The sequence below is a fragment of the Cyprinodon tularosa genome, unplaced genomic scaffold, assembly GCF_016077235.1.
Source record: "Cyprinodon tularosa strain WSP-4 unplaced genomic scaffold, ASM1607723v1 ctg1138, whole genome shotgun sequence".
Classification (NCBI taxonomy): domain Eukaryota; kingdom Metazoa; phylum Chordata; class Actinopteri; order Cyprinodontiformes; family Cyprinodontidae; genus Cyprinodon; species Cyprinodon tularosa.
In genome coordinates, this window is record NW_024037935.1 from 29159 (window position 1) to 48293 (window position 19135).

General features: G+C 39.4%; 1 protein-coding gene across 1 annotated transcript; it reads left to right on the forward strand.

Moving 5' to 3' along the window:
* The first annotated feature begins 690 nt into the window (after positions 1-690).
* Positions 691-2638, forward strand: LOC119795504 (ammonium transporter Rh type B-like). Its single transcript, XM_038303544.1, has one exon. It carries the CDS (start codon positions 699-701, stop codon positions 2115-2117), a length of 1419 nt encoding a protein of 472 aa, XP_038159472.1. The 5' UTR covers positions 691-698; the 3' UTR covers positions 2118-2638.
* Positions 2639-19135: the final 16497 nt, after the last annotated feature.

The following is a 19135-nucleotide window of genomic DNA, read 5'->3' on the forward strand; positions in this document are numbered from 1 at the left end:
ATGCTCTAAAAACATTCTAAATGACTTCGTTTCGAGTAAATTATGGACGCTACCCACTCAGGACACTTGGAATACATTGGACGAGCAGTATGGAGGAATATTGACACGTTTTTTGTGGACTTTTATGGACCTTTCTGTCTCGGGCGCCATAGACCTCCATTATTTGAATGTCAGCAGACAGCAAGAAGCCTCCCAGATCTCCAGATGCATTTGAGATATCAAAAAAGTACTCCAGAGTGTTGTTCAGCATGGGGGTGAGTAGAAAATGAAGGCTAATCATGTTTTGGGTGTACTATTCCTTTAAGTTCTTTTTAAATGACAGATTTCGTAATTTGTATTTAACAGTTATTTTGTGCTTTTATTGTTTTATCTATTTCTTTGTCTTTTGTGTCTGTGCACTTATTTTAATGCTATAGCTATATGAATTGTCTAAAGAAATAAAGAAAGAAAGCATAACCAGCTGTTTTGTTCTGTTAAATACAACACAGCAGGAGAAGAGATAAGATAATGGGGTTGAATCTGAAGGACTGAAGTTCATTTTCTCACATGCTTCTGTATTAAATAACTCTGGCCGGCCTTGGATTAGAAGGATGTTGCACCAATGCCATCAGCTGCTCTTATCTTGAAGAAGCTGATGAAACCGTATAAGTGCAGGTAGAGTAGAGGGTCATGCCACTCATTGCCACTCATTCATCAACATGAGTCCATCAACAAGCTTAAAGGTGCGTTTGCCAGCCTTTGTGTTTGTGCTGGAGGCTGTGATGATTGCCCTGTATGCTGTCTTTGTCACATATGATGATGATTCCAACACCAAACTGCAGAACAACGCGACCAACCCCATGGAAAACTCCATGTACCGGGACTACCAGTACTTTGCACATGTGCAGGTGATGATCTTCCTGGGCTTTGGCTGTCTCCTGGCCTTCTTCCGCTTCTACGGCTTCAGCGGGATGGTGTTCAACTTCCTGACAGCCACCTTTGCCATCCAGTGGGCCATCCTGATTCAAGGTTTCTTCCAGTTTTACCATGACGGTAAAATCCACCTGGGCATAATCAACCTGCTGAATGCAGAGTTTGCCTGCGCTGTGGTGCTCATCTCCTTCGGCGCCGTGCTTGGGAAAACCGGTCCTGTTCAGCTTCTTGTCATGGCTCTTCTGGAAATTCCTGTTTTCGCTGTCACGGAGTGGGCTGTGCTCAAATACATTGGGATAAACGACGCAGGGGGCAGTATTCTTATTCACCTGTTTGCCTGCTACTTTGGGTTGGGTGTAACTTTTGTGCTGTATCGCCCAAGTTTGAGCAAAGGACACCCTAAAGAAACCACCAGCTATGAATCCGACATGCTGTCTGTGATGGGGACCCTTTTTCTTTGGGTGTTTTGGCCTTCATTCAACTCTGCTCTCACAATCAAAGGCGACGATCAACACAGAGCTGTGCTCCACACGTTTTTAGGCCTGAGCTCGTCCACCATCACCGCCTTCGCCCTCTCTGCCATGTTCAATAAAAGAGGCAGGCTGACGATGGCGGATGTCCAAAACGTGACGCTGGCGGGTGGAGTAACCGTTGGGGCTTCAGTGGACATGATGATCTCTCCAGTAGCTGCCTACGCTCTGGGCATCATGGGCTGCACGGCCTGCTTCTTTGGCTACAAGTACCTGACTCCCTTCTTGGCTAAGAGCCTGAGGATCCAGGACCAGTGTGGCATTCACAACCTCCACGGACTCACCGGGCTTATATCGTCCACTGCAGGGATCTGCCCCATCCTCCTGGCCACCGAAGAGACCTACGGACCCAGCATGTATGAGATCTTCTCCCATCGCGCTCCCCCAGAGGGAGACCCAAAGCTGCTCGAGCTGCAGGTGCTAATTCCCGGGCTGAAGCCGGGTCTGGGCCGCACCGCTTGGGAGCAAGTGCTCTATCAGGTTGCAGCCATCTTCTCCACCATTTTTGCTGCTACTGTCGGCGGGCTACTGACCGGGCTGATCATGAAGCTGCCATTCATGGAGTCGCCATCTGATGAGAGCTGCTTTGATGATCAGCTCTTCTTTGACGTGCCTTCAGACTTCCACAGTCTGGAGGTCCTGGAGACGGTGGAAGTCTTGGATGGGTCATTATAATATCATTTGATCTTGCATTTCCTGCATAGATAAGACAAATAAAAAAAGAGCAGTAGTTCTGTTTTTCTATTTTTTTTTCTTTTTAAATTAATCTGTTTTTATTAAGTTAGCTGTTGGACTTTTCTTCAACATGTGTTTTTTTCCCATTTAACTTCTAAGTTATTTACCTGCTTGCCTATATTATTTAGTTATTTTTCATGCATTCTGTAACGTATTGGTAATCATGCTTTCATCTTATCTCCTACTTTTGCACCCAGTGTCTTTTTTTCTGAAGTTTTGCAGCCCTCAGATCCCACCATAAAACGTAAAAAAGTCAAATAAGGGTATTTGATTGAATTGATACGCTTGACTTTTATACCCGAATTCAATAAAAAAAAAATCTGTCTTAAAGAACCAGTTTATATTTATTGTCATAAATGTAAACACTTCTCTATGTAAACACACCACCTCTATGGAAAGAGAAAGGGAACAGTATAAATTAATAACTAAATATAAAATAGAATAAATAGATGTAAATGTAATATGAAGTAAATAAATGTAAAATGAAATAATAAAATGTAAAAAGAAATGAATAAAAGTATTATTAAATAATCAAATGTATTATTTATTAATTCAATATATTACTAAACAATTAAATGTAAATTATATAATTAAAAATAAATAATATTTTACATCTTGCCATGCTCAATGAGAAGCAGCGAATCAGATGTCACAGTCTCTGTGGAAGTGGGCCTAGTCCCGCCCACTGACTAATAACATTTATGTCCAAGTTTATTTTATTTCAAAACAAATCAATTTAATAATTCAATGTCATCATTTCAATGTAAAATCCATTTGCATATGTTTATTTCATATTACATTTAAAATGATTTATTTCATGACATTTGTCCCCCTTTACCCTCCATAGCCTTCCCTCTGTGTTAATTTCATAGATCCCACCGCTCTGCTTTGAGTCTTGGCAGAAGCAAACTTTGAGTCTTTCCCAGAAACTTTACTTCATTTAAAGTATTTGTTGGTTTAAAATCTATTCAGAATTATGTGCAACATGAGTTGTTATTTGGATAAATACATTTTTCCTTTTCTTTTGTGATGAAAAGTACATTTCATTGCTTTACAGACACCAGAATGAATTCTTTGCTCAGAACTTTGTCAGAAAACCATACATTGAGAAATCTCTGATTTAATAATCCTCCAAGCAAAGGCCTTGAATATTAACAGACTCAAGTAGTTGCAACCATTTTATTATTTCCTGGTATTTCATTATATGTTACTGATACCCAGGTTATGTAGCTTTTATGAAGTGACAGGGTCAATAGATGTCTTATCTAATCATGGAAAATTTGAATGTAAAAGCTCTGTCCATGTAAACATGACCATATCCACATATTTGATGTTCTTTTAGAAAGTTTCTCTGCTGAAGATGAGTTAATGGAAAATAAAATATTTGTTTTCTTGCGTATTTGGAATCAACCTTTTAAAAATATCTGAAAATGAACTGTAATGTTAAAACTGACTGAAGAAGCAGCCGTCCTTAACAGACGATTATCATCATGAGCAGAAGGAGATTTAAAGAGAAATGCAAACAAGGACATTTTGTTGAAGAACAGTGTGTTTACAATGGAAAAATTCCAAAAAGTGTATGGCTTGGCTCAAATGTTTGGATATTTTATAAAAACCTTCAGATGTTTCATATTATTATTGACTTTAAACTTGTACATTATCCTAAAATCAGTATCCCAGGTTGAAGTCAATATTTCAATTGTTTTATTATTTTCCGCAACTCGTAAAAATGAGGTGTTTAAGGTGTTGCCTTAAAACTAATCCACAAGAGAGATTAAATTCGTTTTAAATTTAAGAATACTTAATTCTCTCAAACGGAAATCAAGTGTCAGACTTCTTTTGGTTTAAATTTTTTATGTTAATAGCTTTAGGCAGCAAGACGCCTTCGACTGAAAAGAAGGGATTGAATAAAGAAAGAGGAAGGAAGGAAGGAAGGAAGGAAGGAAGGAAGGAAGGAAGGAAGGAAGGAAGGAAGGAAGGAAGGAAGGAAGGAAGGAAGGAAGGAAGGAAGGAAGGAAGGAAGGAAGGAAGGAAGGAAGGAAGGAAGGAAGTCAAACTTGTGCTACTACTGATATAACAGCATTAATAGCAATGACCCTTATCTCTGTCAGTGATGTTTGTTAACACCATGATAAGGCTGTTGCTGTAATAAATGTAGCATACAATCAGCAATACTCTTTGTTCTGTGATAATTTAAATCTGGATCATCCAAGCCTAGTGCTGAAGAGCCTCCTCAGTATGTCACAGGGTATTTCAGAGGCCTGTTAATAAACTAACGTTGAATTTTAGTTAGGAAAACCAGAAAAAAAAGATCTAAAACAAGCAGGAATGTGCAAGTATTATTTATTTGGTTTTCATTTTGGTCTATAAACATGTTTAGTTGAGGGAAAATCTATTTTAAGGCGGGTCAATGTTCACATTGAGGCAGGGGCTTCCACATGTGGCATCACATGGCAGATAGGGAGCTTAATAAAGATTAGATGAAGGAGCATAAATTCATTACATCACCACATGTGAGTGGATGTGTGGGAAATATTGGTTTAGTTAGTAGCAAACTTGGATGGTACATACTTTTTTTTTTTTTTTGGTCACATTTTTAAAAAGCTTTTAATGGCCCTGACTTGTTTTCTGCCAGAGGTTGGAAGAGTACCTGAAAAACTTTACTCAGTTAAGAGCAGATCTACTTTTTAACTCAAATAAAAGTAAAAAAGTATTCAGTAGGAAGGTTACTTGAGTACTGAGTAATTGTTGGATAATATCAGATTTAATGTTTATAAATAATGCTGGCAAATAGACTTTATGTTCAAGTTCTGGCATTTTAAAGACCCAGATGCATAAAGAATATAATTAATTAAAGCTGATTTTTATGCTGTCTAAAAAGGAATGAAAGATTTTCTCCAAGCACTAAGCTCACTTAGCTGATTGCTCCTTCCTGTGTTTCCAAAAAGGCGACGGCAAAAGTAAATAACCCAGTCCTTCTTTTCACTGTAGACAAGCCATGATCTGCTTCTCTGTTCTCCATTTTTCATTTGGATGAAATAATAGCTGCATGAATCATGACAGCAGACAAGATAGAGGAGAGCAGGAGGCGGGGTTACCAACCTACTCGCTCTGCAGAACAGAGTTTGCTGCTTTTAGATGTAGTTGCCATTGTCTCCAGTAGTAGTGCTAGGCGCTTTGTTGAAATTGTGGTGAATGGGCATAGTTTTGATCACGTGGTGTCAGCGGTGATTGGTAAAATCACCTGTTCTGTTCACCTGGTGTTTGTGTCAGAGAGTGGGTGATGGGGGATGTCAACATTTTGCTGACCGCTTTAAGTTTTTGGATATTATTGTTGCGCCTGATCACGGCTCCAACCTGTGGATTTGTTTGTATGCTGCCTGCATGTTTTTTTTGAAGATCAATAAAAGGATCTGAACAGCATATTGGACTGGACATTTTGAGCGCGTCAACAAGGATTCCCCTAATCAGCCGCTCGGCGACTTAGTTGTTTTGACTGTCGCCAACAATTGTCAGCAAAATTGGATAAAGAAACGACAGCAACGGAGCTTCTAGCACACAGGAACGGACGCGAGCCCACACTACACCTACGGAAATGGATAACTTCATAAAGAAGGAGAAGACGATGGGGGTATGTAATCGGCATGTTTGTGCTGTTTAAAACCAGTTTGCTTCTGTTTGGTGAAGCTGTCGTGACACGCCTCCTGCTACGTTTACTGTTGGACTCTGGCTGCAGGATTTGATGCGCGCGCGTGTGTGTGTGTGTGTGGGGGGGGCTCTGCGTAATCTCTGCAAGCTGGTGCTTTGAAGTTTCCTGTGATTTGGATTTTTGGCAACTAAATGACGCAAAATGAGTGGATCATCTACAGTATCTGTTGGTGAAAAACCTGAAAAGGATAAAAGAACTATCGTTCTCACTGAGAAGGCTCTTGCAAATAAAATTGAAACTATCCAAACAGAACGGAAAAGGCATGTAAATAAAATGAAAGGTCTAATTGCTTCTCTCAAAGATCTAATGAAAGGTGATGAAAATTACTCACAAGTAAAGTTACAGTTGGATGAGTTAAGGCGCCTCTCTAAGGATGCCAATGCATTGCATGAATCTCTGTTGACTTTAATTCCATCTGATGAAAAACATCAGCAAAACACATGGTTCTCAAGCATCACAAAATACAATAAAGGGTTTACTGAGGATGTTGAAATATGGCTTTCTGAAATTAATAAATGCTCAAGCAGGCCATCCTCCGACATGCTACAGTCAGAGAAATCTCCTGTAGGAGGAAAAGTGGAGGTTCAACAGCACATGGAACACAGAAAGTCTGTTAATCTCCAGCATGATAACCAGGAGGATGTGTTGCCTTCTGATAGTATTTCAAATCAAGGGAGCAGGTCAAGCTCCAAAGTATCATCCACTGCATCTGCACGTCTCAGGGCTGAAGCTGAAATGGCAGCCTTGCTCACACGTCGAAATATGCTGAAAGAAAAACATGCTCTGGAAGAACAAGAGGAGCAACTGAGGAAAAGGAAAGAACAGCTTCAACTTGAAGCAGAAATAGCTGCAACTGCTGCAAAAGTAAATGTGCTGAAAACTGGATCTGCAGTGCAAAGCACAGCTTCACAGAAATCCAATGGAATGGAATCATATTTCAAAACAAAAGGAAAAGCTCTTGAGATTCTTAAAGCAGACACAAAGACTTTTGTTCCACAGACACTTCCAAAGAGAAATACAGTTTTTGGAAATGCAGAGCTGCAAGTAAAAACAATGCAACAGAATGCGACAGGGGAAAAAACTACACCTCTTTTTACGAGGCCTTCCGATCATCTAACAAAGAAACCTTCATATATGCCTCTCCAGGAAGCTGCTCAACCAGTAGCCAATGAAACCCTGTTGTCCATCATGGACAAACAAAATGAATTAACTATGTTAGTACGTCAACAAAGCCTTTCTTCTCTACCTAGAAGAGACATTCAACCTTTTGATGGTGATCCTCTTCACTTCCAGGCTTTTATGCGTACATTTGAACAGGTTATTGAAGCAAAGACCGATAATCCTGATGATTGCCTGCATTATCTTGCACAGTACACTAGGGGTCAGCCCTGCGAACTTGTCAAAAGCTGTCAACATATGTCTGATGGTGCTGGATATATAAAAGCAAAGACTATGTTGTATGAGCACTTTGGAAATGGACATGTCATTGCATCTGCTTATCTGAATAAAATACACTCATGGCCTTTGATTAAATCAGAAGATGGAAAAGCTCTTCAGGCATACTGTTTGTGCTTACGTGGATGTTGCAATGCGATGGGGGATGTTTATGATCTTTCAGAATTAAATACACCTGCCAATATGCTTGCTGTAATTAGAAGATTGCCTTATAAGTTGAAAGATAAATGGCGCACAGCAGCATGCGACATCCAAGAGAAGCAGCATCGCAGAGCTACATTTACTGACATTGTTTTCTTCCTTGAACGTCAAGTTAAAATTATTACAGATCCTGTCTTTGGAAATCTATGTGATGCTCCAACATACTTAACAGTCAAGAATAGTGATGGTGAGAAACGTTCTCCTCGTCTAAGAACTCGAGGGAGTAGCTTTGGTACAACCATATCTGCTGTGGGGAGAAATAATTTTTCAGAGGCTCAAGAACATCAGACTGCTGTGAAGATTTGTTTTGCAAAGGTGGACACACATTGGATTTATGTTCTCTGTTTGGTAATAAACCTCATAATGAGAAGATTTCATATTTTATGAAGAATAATGTCTGTTTTGGTTGCTTGGGCACAGGACACATCAGCAAGGAATGCAGAAATCGCCTTTCATGCAAAATCTGTGGTTTTAGACATCCAAGTATACTTCATATCCACGACAAGAAGAACCGGGTCAAACTTGACACTGAGGCAGACCACACTCCTGTCACAGTTCAGACTAGTGGTCTTACTGGGGCCGGGGAACAAGATTGTAAGCTTTCAATTGTGCCAGTCAAAGTGAAATCAAAGAAAGGTCAAATAATAGTGGAAACCTATGCCTTTCTGGACCAAGGGAGTTCAGCATCCTTTTGTACAGTGGGTCTTATGGACAAGTTGAATCTCACTGGGAGGAAAACAAAGATTCTTTTGCGCACCATGGGACAAGAGAAAGTGATGGACAGCTTTATTGTGCCTGAACTTGAAATTGCTGGATTGGACAGCAATATGTATTGTGACATGCCTGACCTCTTCACTCAGCACAGAATGCCTGTAGACCAAGGTAACATCCCGAAGCAACGCGACTTGGATAAATGGCCACATTTGAAGCGTGTTCATTTGCCTGAGATAAAAGCTCAGGTGGAGCTTCTGATTGGCCTAAACATGCCCAAAGCTTTAGAACCTTTGGAGGTAATCAGAATTGAATGTGATGGACCCTTTGCCATTAAAACGATGCTTGGTTGGACAGTGAATGGGCCACTCGAACAAGAATGCTGTGGAAAACCAAATTGTCTGTCAACATTTACTACCAATAGGATTTCTGCTATTACATTGGACAAGTTATGGAAGCAACAGTTCAAGATTGACTTCCCTGAGAGCAGCTATGATGAGCATGTGGGGATGTCACAGGAAGACTCTGAGTTTCTGAAGTTAGTTAATAAGACAGCCACCTTAAAGGATGGACATTACAGCATAGCCCTGCCTTTGAAAGACAGAGAAATAAAAATGCCTGATAACCGAGTAATTGCTGAACAACGTGCCTTAAGCTTGAAAAGGAGGTTCATCAGAGATAAAGACTTCCATAAAGACTACACTGCCTTCATGAAAGATCTTCTATCCAGAGATTATGCAAAAAGAGTGCCAATTGCAGACTTGGAGCGACATTATGGGAAGGGCATTTCTCTTAATGCACAGCTCCATGGTGGTTCCTGTACCGCAGTGGGCGGCTCCCTCCATGGTGGTTCCTGTGCCGCAGTGGGCGGCTCCCTCCATGGTGGTTCCTGTGCCGCAGTGGGCGGCCCCCCTCCGAGTCTGTTCCTGTGCCGCAGTGGGCGGCCCCCCTCCGAGTCTGTTCCTGTGCCGCAGTGGGCGGCCCCCTCCGAGTCTGTTCCAGTGCCGCAGTGGGCGGCCCCCGCCGAGTCTGTTCCTGTGCCGCAGTGGGCGGCCCCCTCCGAGTCTGTTCCAGTGCCGCAGTGGGCGGCCCCCGCCGAGTCTGTTCCCGAGCCGCAGTGGGCGGCCCCCTTCCAGGTCCTGGATTAAGACTCCAACCAGCCATCTATGCAGACCCATCACAAAGATATGCCTTCTTCAGGAAAGTTCCGACAAATGAAGACACTTTTGTACCTAGTTTGACTTGACTCTTTGACTTGACTTTAATACTACTTGATGTACATCACAGACTGACTATAAGGCTAAGTGCTGGTAACCTCTGGCCTATGACTGACTGACTACTCTATATGGACAAAAGAAGAAAGGAGGAAATGACATCTATGGACTCTTTGAACGTACAATGTCTCATTCAGTGTTCTGATATAATGTATATCACAGCATATGTGTGTTGGATGTGTAATTATTACCTTGTAGTGAAGTAATAATTAGGGGCCGGAATGTGGTGAATGGGCATAGTTTTGATCACGTGGTGTCAGCGGTGATTGGTAAAATCACCTGTTCTGTTCACCTGGTGTTTGTGTCAGAGAGTGGGTGATGGGGGATGTCTACATTTTGCTGACCGCTTTAAGTTTTTGGATATTATTGTTGCGCCTGATCACGGCTCCAACCTGTGGATTTGTTTGTATGCTGCCTGCATGTTTTTTTTGAAGATCAATAAAAGGATCTGAACAGCATATTGGACTGGACATTTTGAGCGCGTCAACAAGGATTCCCCTAATCAGCCGCTCGGCGACTTAGTTGTTTTGACTGTCGCCAACAGAAATAAAGGGGACGGGTCTTAAAACCTACAAAATATTGCTATAAAAGAGCTAAGTTGGCAACACTGCCCTTCAAACCGTTTGTTTTCAAATGGTTTGCTGCTGTCTGTTTGAACCTTTCTGGACATGTGCAGCAAATGGACTGATCCAATATGGTGGATACTGAAGAGTTCTGATGGCATTTCAGTGAAATAATTTTTATCCAAAACATAAATAATGTGCACTAATAAGGAATAGATGTATGAACCATACATGTAAACAGATTGTTATGGGCCCCCCAGGAACTTATGGCCCTAGGCAACTACCTAGTATTGCCTAATAGTAATTCCCCCCATGAGTAGGAGGAGCGATACTTTAAAAGAATATTACACAAGTAAAGGTAAGAAGAACAGCACAGTAAACCTACTCCTATAAGTACATTTGTTTCAAATTGTTACTCAAGTCAGTATAACTAATTACTACCCACCTCTGTTTTCTGTTAACAATAAACCATTATAATATAGTTTGTAGCTTTATTTGAAAGCTGTCAACAGACGAAAACATCTGTTATGTCTAAAAAAACCAAAGAGTAGAGGACTTTAAATGGGAAAAAAAATCAATTTGATTCTTAATTAGATGTAAGCTGGTGAAGATTCTCAGTCATCCAGGTCATAGTCATTCCTAAAAAGTAAAAAAAAAAAACAATTCACTGGACTTTTTTCCAACTTTGAAGACTTTTCACTTCCCATCCTCATGGGAAGTGTTGGCTAGAGGTCTAGTGGTTAGAGCAGTGCGCTTGTGCTCTGAGAAGGTTGCAGGTTTCTGGTTTGATCCTCACAGCCTCCACTCTGGGTTCCTGAGCAAAGACCCTCGACCCCACACTGCTCCCCGGGGGCCGCACAATGACAGCCCACTGCTCCCCAAGGGGATCGGTTAAATTCAGAGGTAATAATATTATCCAGGAAGGTTTTTCAATTCAAAATATTTTTAACTGAAAAACCTTCCTGGATGGGAAGCGTAAACATCCTTAAACTTGGTAACAAAGTTTAAAGGATTGTTTTTTAACTTTTTTGTAATTCTCAATTTGACATACCCCAAACATTGCAACAAGGTTTTTGGTTGTTTGATTAATTCCTTCCCTGGAAGTGGTTCTTGGAGTCTAGTTAGGAAAATTGAAGAATGTTTAAAATCTATTATGAATAAAACTTGTCCCACCAAGCTGGAATGGACCTCAATAGATGTTGGTCAACCTCAATAGATGTTAGATTCTATTTTGGTTTCATTATCTATATTTTATCTTTAAAAGAACCACAAGACAATCTAAACCCTATTTTCAGTCCAGACCAGCACCACCTGACCAGAGGCGTAGCCAGAAAATTTTAATAAGGGTGGCCAGGCAATAACCAATGTACACTGAGGGGTGGCCAAAAGTGGATAGGTGCCAGAAAGTTAGGGTCAATCTATACTGTTCCAAAAGGAAAATTAACAATCACAACATCCATATTTTCTAAATAAAGACAAACTATACTTTTCTACAGCCTTTTCTAAGAAACAGAAGCATATATTTAAAAAGCCATGCTGTCTAAATTAAAGGTGTAGTGGACAAAATTCTTTTAGTTTTGAGTTCTGGGGCGAACATCTTATTCATTGTCATTGCTACTCTAATTTTATTAAGAATCATTCAGCATAAAATTAATATTTACATGTACTAATATCTACAATAAATTGATTACTTATTATTAAAGTAGTTATTTATCTCTGATTTCAGTGAAGATTCCTAGATGACTTGCAGAGACATAATTTTCTCTATACCCCATAAAAGACAAAATCTAGTTCTGAAAAGAGCATGAATTCTGTATTTATTTTCAATGTTAGTATATTGATGTGCATAATTAACCACCAGGTTTTTGTTGTCAGGTACTTGTTAACATATAGAAAATTAAAACGTTAAATAAGTTAGTATTACTGTTGCCACCGTCTGTATTATAGGGAAAAAATGATAGGGGTGGCCAATGATTGGGTAAGGGTGGCCATGGCCACCCCTGGCCCCCCATCTAGCTCCGCCCCTGCACCTGACTGTCAGAGTGAACTCCTAATTGACTGAAGTAACTATTAGACTGTAATGACGCCTTGGTCCTTCAAGCCTACAGTCTGGGCAAAGACAACTAGACACCCAACGAGTGCTGAGAGCTGAGAGGTCAACACTGGGTTCACTCTTTTAGATCACAGTACGTACCTAGAGACAAGCAGGGACGCTAGAGAACTTTCACCGAAGGCTTGAATAATCTGGCACTGATGACTGGGAGCAAGCAGCTTAAATATAGGCAGGAGCATGTAGATAAGATGAAGAGTGATGAGAAACTTGGCAGATCTAGAGAGGTGAATGGAATGAACTGTTAGGCCAGACATGGTGCAAATATCATGACATTTTAGTGTCTCCTCTTGGATGAAGGAGCTCCTCATCCTCTCTGAAAGGCTGAACAGCTGGTTTAGACTGCCTGCATCCAGGATCCCGTTGTTTCAGTCCTGATCCATATTTAACAGGAGAGGGTCAGATCATAGGTAGACAGCAAAAAGAAATGCTAATCTCCTATGTACCATAACCAAACAATAGACCAAGATAATGCAAGAGAGCAGAATAATTTAAAAGGTTTCCACTGCTCCTGTGAAAGACAGGAATTGTCACAAGCGTTTATTGACTAAAAAGCTTCAATATTGCGGTTGGCTGTTTTTCACATTTCAGAAAAATGTTTCACTTTAAAAACTTTAAAAACCAGAAATCTTTTTACTGAACCAGCAGTCTACTCAGAATAGAGAAGATTTCATTTTTAGAAAAACTTGATTTAGGGTAATAAACTTAGAGACAAATAGCTTCATTTAAAGGTTTTAAAACACTCAAAGAAATAAGTACATTAATACAGCTACTTTAATCGATTTTTTTTCTGTTTGTTTTCTTATCTGCTTTTTTAACAATCCAGGTTTAAACCATGATTGTGGTTTAAATACATCATAACTGAACTGTACCAGAGCTGTTTGTATCCTGAGACTGAACAACACTGAAAAACACTTAGAGAGAGGTACTTCATTGCAGCAAACAGCTTTTCAGTTCAATGCAATGACAAATGTTGCCCTCCGGTGGTGGCAGGTGGGGCCCTTTGAAACATCCTCCTTCCTCGCCTGAGCAACAACAGGCCTGACAGCCTCAGAGATGGTTGGCATAGCCTTCATCACCATCCGCAGTGTCGACCATTTTGGGTCGCTGGGTTTGGACGGAGGCATATAGATCAGACACGGTTGAGACGGCATCATCTATGCTAACAGGATCTTCTGTCTCTGCTTCCTCTGGTTCCTCCGCCTTCTCTGAAAGCGTCTCCTCTAAGATCTGGATCTGTGGAGAGATGCGCCCAGAATGCGGCCTTGGAGCCTTCAGGGTCAGGTTGGCGTAACATTCCTGGTTTTTGGTCTGGAAAGAGACAAAAATGAAAAATAAGAGATCATTCAAGCATTTGGTTGAAAGCTTTGATTGTTGAGAAGCTTAAAAGGCTCTACCTGTGGGACAGGACTAACCCTCTGTGGATTCCTTAAAGACAAAGAGCTCAGAGATGGATGTAGAGGAACAGCTTCTGAGTAAACACCTACATCTGTGGACATAATACCTTCACAGTTAAAGGAAAATTCCGGTTTTTAACACTTTTAGCCCATTTTCTGTAGTGTCCAGGATGAAATCGAATGATCGACACCAAAATTTTGACGATTGGTCCTGTCTCTGCTATTTGGCTCATGCAGAATCCCCCCCTGGCTGCTTCAGAATGGCTTCCATAGTGCATGTCCGATAATGTCCTTAAAACAACCTTAAACGTTCTTTTTTTAAAATATGCTACTCACCGGGTCGTCAGCGCTGTTCAGTGACGTTCCAAAAAAAGTTTCATGAAGAAAAACCGTTCCTGTCTTGTTTTATTTAGCATTTTGTAAATCCCAGAACTATTTTTTCCCATACATCACAACCGCTTATAAACTTCCGCTTCCCGTTCGAATCTGAAGCGTTGCACACTCCAGACCACTAGTTGGCGACGGTATCCTCTACCGTCAAACTCAAAGTCCAATATGTCCTCCTCAAGAATCCACCTTTCGTATTCCATTTTCAGAGTTTTTTAAAGTGTTTAACAGAGACGTTAGCACCTCGACGTCGGAGTACACAGAGTGAATCAGAAACACTTGGGCCTTGCGAAAAGACTACAACTAAGCGTAAACAGGCCCCATTTCCGTTTCCGGTGGCGGAGGGATATTGACTATTCCAACAGAACTCAATGGGATTTACAAAATGCTAAATAAAACACTACAGGAAAGTTTTTTCTTTACGAAAATTTTTTTGGAACGTCATTGAACAGCGCTGACGACCCGGTGAGTAGCATATTTTAAAAAAAGAACGTTTAAGGTTGTTTTAAGGACATTATCGGACATGCACTAGGGAAGCCATTCTGAAGCAGCCAGGGGGGGATTCTGCATGAGCCAAATAGCAGAGACAGGACCAATTGTCAAAATTTTGGTGTCGATCATTCGATTTCATCCTGGACACTACAGAAAATGGGCTAAAAGTGTTAAAAACCGGAATTTTCCTTTAAGCAAAAAAACGGAAATATGAAGTGAGATGTTTTCTAATAGTATATATAGAAGTATAAAGTACACGTTTTGTAAATAACAATATATGAAAAGTCACATTTGATCAATTGAAATTTAAAAAAAGATGCAATACAGAAATGAAATTAGCTGTTTTTGCAGATTATTGTTACTGGTTTTTTTTATTTTTTTATTTATATTTTTCATATTATTATTATTTTTAAAATTTTTCATTTTCCTTTTCTAAATCTTTTTTGCAGATTTTACATGTCATCTTTTTGAAAATATATATATTTTTTATTTTTGTTAAAAGTTTCAGAAGATATTATTTCAAAAAAATTTTATTTTATATTTTAAAATTCAATTCGCGTTTTTCAGATTGAGTTTAATCTGTCTTATCATTTTTCAAATGCATTTCACAGATTCCATTCTCTCCACTGTCATCCCAATACGCTCGCCCTGGCCTGTTGCTGACATCCATGCAGACCAAATGAAATTTGTTCAGAGGAAAAAATGCAGCACAAGTGCAGAAAATGTGATCTGTAGAAAGAATGTGATTCATAAAACTCGGTTAAAAAAGAGAATTTTGAAAAATAAAAAATAAAAATTTGGAAAGATAAATGAAAATAAAAATGTAAAAAAAAAACTCAAACTACAGTAGATTTGGAAAAAATAAGTTTGAAAAAAGTTTAAATTTGAAAGTATAAAATCTGTAAAAATCTGTGTTTTGAAATTTGAAAAAAAATTCTAAGAAACCTAAAAATCTAAGAAAACAGAGTGACATTCAAAATGCTTTATGTACAATTCCAATACTTGTTTCTGTCTTTTTCTACTAGATGGACTGATTAATCCAGGTGTGCCTGACCTCAGTAACAATGGCCAGAGACACCTGGATTAATCAGCCCATCCAGTAATGTAGTGGGGTTGTGCATAGAGCCCATAGGTCTCTATTTACAGGTGCTGGTCATAAAATTAGAATATCATGAAAAAGTAGATTGATTTCAGTAATTCCATTTAAAAAGTGAAACTTGTATATTATATTCATACATTACATACAAACTCATATATTTCAGATGTTTATTTTGTTTAATTTTGATGATTACAAATGACAACAAATGAAAATCTCAAATTCATCATATCAGAAAATTAGAATATTACTGAAGACCAATAAAAACAAAGGATTTATAGAAATGTTGGCCAACTGAAAAGTATGAACATGAAAAGTATGAGCATGTACAGCACTCAGTATTTAGTTGGGCCTCCTTTGGCCTGTATTACTGCAGCAATGCGGCGTGGCATGGAGTCGATCAGTCTGTGGCACTGCTCAGGTGTTATGATAGCCCAGGTTGCTCTAATAGTGGCTTTTAGCTCTTCTGAATTGTTGGGTCTGGTGTATTGCATCTTCTTCTTCACAATACCCCATAGATTTTCTATGGGGTTAAGGTCAGGAGAGTTTGCTTGCCAATTAAGAACAGGGATACCATGGTCCTTCAACCAGGTACTGGTAGCTTTGGCACTGTGTGCAGGTGCCAAGTCCTGTTGGAAAATGAAATCTGCATCTCCAAAAAGTTGGTCAGCTGCAGGAAGCATGAAGTGCTCTAAAACTTCCTGGTATGTGGCTGCGTTGACCCTGGACCTCAGAAAACACAATGGACCAACACCAGCAGATGACATGGCACCCCAAACCATCACTGACTGTGGAAACTTTACACTGGACTTCAAGCAACGTGGATGAAGTGCCTCTCTTCTTTTCCTCCAGACTCTGGGACCTTGATTTCCAAAGGAAATGCAAAATTTACTTTCATCAGAGAACATGACTTTGGACCACTCACCAGCAGTCCAGTCCTGTTTCTCTTTAGCCCAGGCAAGACGCTTCTGACGCTGTCTGTGGTTCAAGAGTGGCTTGACACAAGGAATGCGACAGCAGAAACCCATGTCTTTCATACGTCTGTGTGTGGTGGTTCTTGAAGCACTCACTCCAGCTGCAGTCCACTCTTTGTGAATCTCGCCCACATTTTTGAATGGGTTTTGTTTCACAATCCTCTCAGGGGGGGAGGTTATCTCTCTTGCTTGTACACTTTTTTCGACCACATCTTTTCCTTCCCTTCGCCTCTCTATTAATGTGCTTGGACACTGAGCTCTGTGAACAGCCAGCCTCTTTAGCGATGACCTTTTGTGTCTTGCCCTCCTTGTGCAAGGTGTCGATGGTCGTCTTTTGGACAACTGTCAAGTCAGCAGTCTTCCCCATGATTGTGTAGCCTATAGAACTAGACTGAAAGACCATTTAAAGGCTTTTGCAGGTGGTTTGAGTTAATTAGCTGATTAGAGTGTGGCACCAGGGGCCATCAATTTTGAACCTTTTCACAATATTCTAATTTTCTGATATGATGAATTTGAGATTTTCATTTGTTGTCATTTGTAATCATCAAAATTAAACAAAATAAACATCTGAAATATATGAGTTTGTATGTAATGTATGAATATAATATACAAGTTTCACTTTTTAAATGGAATTACTGAAATCAATCTACTTTTTCATGATATTCTAATTTTATGACCAGCACCTGTAGTTACTGGATTGCTGCCTAAAAATGTTTTCTGGCTCTGGGAAGATGTTTCAGATTAACTCCACAGTCAGTGGATGTACTAACCAAGAAAATCCATATATACGCACATGTATCCTATAGTATAGTATGTAGCGTAACATTAGTCTGGCAATCCTGGACTCACTCTATTGACTGAGTTAGCCATCAATATTGTGTCCAACGTTAGAAAATAGGAAGTAGAGTAAATAGAAATTAATTTACTGTGATGTCAAAGTGGTAATTCTTGATAAATGGATTATGCTGTCGATGTTGAATATTATTTGAAAAAGTCTTGTGCTGAAATATATTGCATGTTATATTAAGCATTTGTATATATATATATATATATATATATATATATATATATATATATATATATATATATATATATATATATTTATATTTCAATAACAAACATGTACTAACTAACATGTAATTCAGTCTCGTTGTGATGTTTTGAAATGATACATAAAATGTAATTACCGTAACAATGTAATCAATACATGTCTATTACGTGTACATCATCTATTTATCACTTTTGGCACATCAGTATTATTGTGCGCCATCAACACATTAGTTTGGTTGCGATGGATTTGTATAATATCTTATATTACATGATTTTTATACTTCATTGACGTCATAATTACTATGCAATGTAATGTGCCTGTTTTTTTTTAATCATAAATTACATTAATCTACTGAAGACTGAGGATCTGTGTGTCAAACTGACGAATTTATCTTTTATTTTAAAAGTCTGAAGCTCCCCTGAAAATGAGAACATCATCGTTGTTTGATGCTGCAGCGCACGTATTGTTTACATTGCGACCGGTCTAACTAGGGAGTACCAATATGGCGGCCAGTGACTTCACGGCACCGTGTACTTCCAATGGGCTATCAGCAACCCAGTGAATAAATGGAGATCAGTGATAGAGCCCATTACTTTTTTTTTCAAAGATTCCTTTCTGCATTGCATATTATAATTCACAGAATGTCTTTGTTTGTTTTTTTGCTGGAGAAGATTCTTTTTTTTGTTTTTTAAAAGCAGAACAGAAACCCACACAGAGTACCTACTTGCATCCGTGTAGCTTAGATTTCCATAAATTGGATTTTCCTCCATCTGTCTTGAACAACGACTGAAACATAAGACAAACAGAAAAACTATCCATGAGTTTCTTTTTGTTCCTTTCATCAAACTAAATAACATGGGCTACATACCTTCGTCTTTTCCTACATGGACATCTTCCTCTCCCTGTAGCAACATATTTAATCATAAGTTCACCACAATGTATAAGAATGAAAAAGTTTGCCTTGGAGTTAAATATTAGGCTTACCTGAGCAGATTTTTGATAAACAGCAAACAAAGTTTAAGACTAGTGAGAGTGCCAGCACTGTGCCGAGGACAGGGACAATCAGATATGCTTTTAATGCCAAATAATCATCTGTGGAAAAACAGAAGCACAGCTTTAAGGAAATACATTTTGGCTTGTTTCTCTGGACATGCTGACATACTTTTGTCAGATAAACACTAGTTCAGCCATGTCAGATTCATGGCTCTGTGACGCTCTTTTTAGTGTAATCAAGATACAGAAAAGAATAAAGAATGCAAAACTGACAACTTTTTCAAGAGATACTCTGCACTGAGATATTGCTGTAAAAGAAAACAAAAAACTAAAAATCTTTTTTAATTGAGAAAAAAAAAATACATTTTGGATTAATCATTTTAATTTAGGGCTGCGCAGTGGAGCAGTGGGTAGCACTGTTGCCTTGCAGCAAGAAAGTTCCGTGTTCAGTTCCTGGCCCAGGGGTCTTTCTGCATGGAGTTTGCATGTTCTCCCTGAGCATGTGTGGGTTCTCTCCGGGTACTCCGGCTTCCTCCCACAGTCCA

Bases quoted from the DNA above. Each gene is read 5' to 3' on its own strand.
- LOC119795504 (XM_038303544.1), top strand. From the start codon at position 699: ATGAGTCCATCAACAAGCTTAAAGGTGCGTTTGCCAGCCTTTGTGTTT.